This window comes from Lactuca serriola, chromosome 4, assembly GCF_051521515.1.
Source record: "Lactuca serriola cultivar US96UC23 chromosome 4, Lser_US96UC23_V15, whole genome shotgun sequence".
Lineage (NCBI taxonomy): Eukaryota > Viridiplantae > Streptophyta > Magnoliopsida > Asterales > Asteraceae > Lactuca > Lactuca serriola.
Window position 1 is genome coordinate 319,874,919 of NC_136411.1, and position 5,389 is coordinate 319,880,307.

At 34.3% G+C, this 5,389-nt stretch overlaps 1 protein-coding gene across 1 annotated transcript; it reads left to right on the top strand.

Annotated features, from left to right (window-relative positions):
* Positions 1-318: 318 nt before the first annotated feature.
* LOC145097366 (uncharacterized) lies at positions 319-4,169 on the top strand. Its single transcript, XM_079034909.1, has 12 exons — positions 319-828; positions 1,030-1,203; positions 1,285-1,353; positions 1,461-1,616; positions 1,825-1,875; positions 2,059-2,180; positions 2,294-2,356; positions 2,461-2,512; positions 2,609-3,198; positions 3,283-3,489; positions 3,709-3,829; positions 3,914-4,169. Exons 1-12 carry the CDS (start codon positions 433-435, stop codon positions 3,983-3,985), a joined length of 2,073 nt encoding a protein of 690 aa, XP_078891035.1. The 5' UTR covers positions 319-432; the 3' UTR covers positions 3,986-4,169.
* The last annotated feature ends 1,220 nt before the right edge of the window (positions 4,170-5,389 follow it).

A 5,389-nucleotide genomic window follows, 5' to 3' on the forward strand; every position in this document is an offset into this window, starting at 1 on the left:
GTCCCTCGAGTAAAAAGATATTTATGCCCTCGTGTGCAATGCACGTGAGGGGTTTAACAACAAAAAACAAACGATTATTAACTCCAGGGACTTGTTCCACACACAAACCTCTCGGTAAGGACCAAAAACCCAATTTTCAAAAAGTTTGAACCATATCCACAGAAAATGACAAACCACAGGGACCATTTTTGCATTTTTGTCTTTTTATAATCTTAAAAAGTGACATGGTCAATTTTCATTTGTAAATATCGTAAAATAATGGCTACGTTTAAGCAAGCAAATTTAGGTGTGAAAACTGTAAAGTAACAAAACCCTAGGTGGCAACTGGTGTATATAACCATCATTTTCAGTTTTAAACCCCACACCACCACCACACCACCGTATTAATATAATTCATTCTTCCGTACACCACCACGATCTTCTTCTCACGCCATGGATTTCGGCTTCGGCGACCTCGACGGTCCGTCGAAGGCACCGGCGACGAAGTCCACAAGGTTTGCTCCCAAGAACTCCAAGTTAAAACCCAAACGGGAACCAGAAGCACCGGCTCCTTCTTCCGTATCGAATCCAGTCACTGTTCCTAAGGTGGAGTTAGAAGATTTAAAACCGCCGCCGCCAACACCACCGCCAATCGCAACGGTAGACTCCAAGGCTGAAATTGAAAAGCCCTCGCACACTGTTCCTCCTTCTCATGATGATAATGGTGATGTGACAATGGATACTGATGCGACCGAGATGGAAATAGACAATGATCAACAAGATGAAGAAGATCATGTTGTTCGAGAAATTGATGTTTACTTTAATTCTTCGGCTGATGCCAATTCCAAGGTTAACCATCCACTTACTTTGTAATTCTTTTACGAATCCGTTTTATATCTCCACAAATCAGAGTTATGCTATCGGCTTGTATCATAATCTCTTACAAACTAATATACAAATGACGAATTTTGCATATTCACACCCATTGGAGTAGGGTATTAGGTTATCGAGACACATGAGTGTTTAATGATGATTTTCTACTTTCTACAGCTATACGTCTTGCAATATCCCTTAAGGCAACGCTGGAGGCCATACGAACTTGATGACAGGTGTGAGAAGGTTAGATTGAAACCAGGAACCGCTGAAGTTGAGGTTGAAATGTCTGTTCAAGTTAATTCTGAAAATTTTGATCCTGATGTAACAGACAAAGCAATGAAAAAGCAGGTCTGTCTCTTTTTCAATTTCTCTATAGTGGTAAAGGTCAAAAGCTGTATGCAACAATCTGATGTTTTCAATCAATTTTAGATATTATCAACTTCATGGAAGCCACCAATAGCAAATGGTTATGCTGTAGGGATTCTGATGGGCAATGAGGTATGTGTTCTGTTCATTTTAATGCAAATTTTTTCCCTAATGTCTTGTTTCTTTGACAATTGATGCAAATTGTTTTAATACTTCTTTTTTCTCAATTTCTTTTGCAGTTGCACCTCAATACTGTTAATGCAGTTGTGCAACTCCGGCCATCAATGCAACATCTTAAGCCATTGAAGAAGACGAACACAGCTCATGCTGACACAAACATGATTGATTCAGAAGACATCAAGGATGAAAAAACTATAAAACAACCCAAGAAACAGGTTCAGTATCTCTTAGATCTCTTAAAATCTCATCCAATCTCTGTAGTTCTAGTATGAAACATTCATACAAGTTATAATCATAGTTTTATTAGAATTGTATCAATCGAAAATGACCTAATGGTTGACTAATTGAAGGTTACACTAAAATATGTCTTTGATACACTCTTTTTGAGGTTAAATTTCTGATTATTTAATGTTAATTATACAGAGCAAGGTGCCAGGGGTTCCAATTGAGCAAAATGGTGGTATTAAAGAGGAGGTATTAGATCTCACTTTTACATTCGTATTGCTATTATGATTTTCCCTTGATTTATATATTGATCTAGTTGCAAAATACAAAAAAGCAAAACATCCTTTCACTATTTTGTTGTAATGCTTTTCATGTAATTTTGCACATATAATATATTTTTCATCTTTATGTATCATGAATTATCTTCTTCAGGAGTGGATTCCCCTCAAGTACCATGGTGAGGCTAGTCAATTGTCAAATAAATGCCTACAAAACATGGTTAAAAGCCAAGATTCTCAAATCCAAGATGCTCAAATAAAGTTTTCCATGAATCAGTATTTAACTCAACTTAATCCTTATTCGAATCATTTTATCCTATTTAATCAGAAACTGCATTTCAATTTCACAGTTTGTTTTATTTAATATTGTTTGCAAATTGTAATTACAGGTCTGATTATATTGACTCCTTGTGTCCTGCCACTAGTGTTAGACCTAAACGCCCATCTGTGAGGCATGTGCACTTTTCTGTTTTTTTTTATCTGTAATTGTAATTGTATAAAACTATAAACTTGTGAAAAATTGTTTTAAATTTTTTTATTGTTTATGATGTTTCAGTTCTTTGGTTCAAATTCCAATAGAAGAGCGTTATAAGAAGCGGCTTCTTGAGGTTAGTGTTCCCCAATTTTATAAGAAGGTTATACATTATACATAAATTTAATTATAAAAAAAAAGTGATTCAGTATTTATTTGTGATTTTAAATAGGGGGCTCCAGTAAGATTCAATGTACTTAAACACATAGCTCCAGATTGTAGTGAGGAAGAAATGTTGAAAGTCCTTCAAACTCACGCCCAATTGGTTCAAGGATTATGGGTAGCAAAAAGTAAAGTGAAATACAATAAAGATGCAGGAAAAGAGCTTTTACTTAGAAACTATGTAATGCTTGAATTTAGCAAAAGTCCCATTTTTCGTGAATCACAGCTACCAAAACAATCTTCCATCAGTGAAATGATGAAAACCATATTGGATGAATTTGGTGCAAGAAGAGATTCCTTCAGGGATTGGAAATTTAGAGAGGCTAGAGATGATTTATTTATAAAAGAATATCCACATATTGTTGAGGAACAAAAAAAGATTTGGGATCGTGTGGAACCACAAATTATTGAGGTTTTATTCCCAAAAAGCTCCAAGCATGGGATTGGTGATAAAAGGCCTATATTAAATAATAATAATAAAAATAATGTTGAAACAAAACCTCCAATTGTACAACCTTCTAAGGGTGTGATGCTGGATGAAACCCGTGAGGCGTTACCAAAAGCCCTTCAGAAACTTTTCCAATCTTACAAAGTTTGCAGGTGTGTTCTTCCTTATGATTTATATAAATAATAGAAAGCTTTACATGGACTTTTTTTGTTTTTTTAAAATTATTATTATGACAGCTTGAACCAAATTCGTCAAAGATTGCGTGACATGGCAGTGTCTGAAAACACACTCAGGAAGGGGACAAGAGAGGCGAGAGCTGCAGCAGCAGCAGCAGATGCTCCACAAGAGGAGCTTCTCAAAACCTTAACTCAACTTGCTGTTAACATACACGGTGTCTTTGTCTCCAAATCATCCCCAGATCATCCTCAATATGATGATTTCAGGTTATTATTTCTATTACTTTATGCTAAATTACGTTTTTGCCCCCTCGGATTTTTCCAATTTTCGTCCTTATGGTTTTGGTCCTTCATTGCAAGGCCCAAAGATGTTACGAAACCTCAAATAAGGATCAAAATTGTAAGAGAAGTTTTATGGGGCCAAAAATGAAAAAATCAGCTATACTAAGGGATCAAAAATGTAATTTACTCTTATAATAATAATAGGAGTATTGTGATCGAGCTTTTAATTGCGGAAGGACCGAAAGGAAGGCTTAAAAGGAGCTCCATTGAAGCAGCTGCAGAAATGAAGCTCAAAAGGGAACCATCTGATACCGAGTTTAAAAAGGTGACACATTCTTTTATTAATTACATTATCAACAGATATGTGGGGTCTAGTCTCATGTTGTTTGTGTGGGGTTATTATGTGCAGGTATTAACTGAGATATGCGTTACTCAGAATTCTGGGTGGGTCTTGAAGAGTGGGGATGGAAGTCCAACATAGAGAGAACATCTGTTTTTCTTATTCATAGAATTTTTTGGTTTTAATTGGAAAGGAGTAAAGTAAGTAAATATATGGTTTATTTTACTAGTAGATGGTGGTGTTAATGTTATCACTTCACTTATCAGAACGTAAGAAAACTTGGCGCAATATATTAGTAGATGATGTCGTTAACTATGTTAGTAAATGGATTATGACGTTTTTCAATCAACAAGATGACCAAAATAAGGTGTTTTTATCATAAAATCGCCCATGTTTTTCACGTTGATTATGAAATAATAATCCATTTAGGGATAAAATTAAAAGGCCTGTGAATTTACTTTAATCTATGAAATTACTCTTATGGGTATCTTTAAGGTCTTGCAAAATTTTTACAGAATTACCTTTTGGGGATTAATTTTTTGGGTAAATTTAGCTTCGGCAAAGTTATGAAATCTTTTTAATTTAGTATACATATTCATTTAAAGATGGAGTCTTGTCTTAATCGACCGTTTGAAGTCCCAAACTCGTCACCATTTAGTCATTCAAGTTCAAATCATGCTAATTAAGTCCTCAAGAATGTACTTAATATGGTACCTTGAGGCCAACTCATTTTATTTCACTTTACTTTATTATTATTATTTCTAAAATAATATAGATTAATAGCTAAATAAAAGTAATAAAAAAATTAATAAATATGTAATTAATACAATTGGACATATTTCATTGCTCCAAAATAAAAATTACATAATTAAATTAAAATGAAACTAAAGCATAAAAATAATTAAATACATCACACCAAATATCCTCGATGAACAATTTTGAATCTTCATTTGTAGTATCTTCGAACAAGTCACCTTACAAATTCTCATCGACGAAATGTACGTTAGCTTTGTGAATATATTCCACAAAATTAGTGCAAAAGTTGTGATGAATATGGCGATCATGTACTTCATTTATGTATGTCGCGTATTGTGGCATACCAACATCTACTTCTTCAAAGGCTGAAAAGTTTCATTTCCATCATAGTCATATATTGCTCTCCTTTATATTCTAAAAGCATATAAGATAATATGATGCATGCATATATGCTTTGCAACCTTCTGATATCAATCAAGAGTGCTGAAAGTTTTAAGTATTTGTCAACACCTCTTAAAGACACTAAATGTTCGTTCCACATCCTTCTTAACAGCTTCTTGGGAAATCTTAAACTTTATGGTTTTCGTCATTTGGACATGTCAATGATTTGACAAATACAAATAACTCAAAATATATCCCATCGGTAAGCTAGTACACGCACTTATATGGTACACCTTTCCAAGACAAACATTGAATACAAACGATTAGTCAAGAACGTTAATATCGTTTTTTGAACCCGCAATACCAAAGAATGCATGTTATACCCAAAGACCGTGGGATGCGATTGCT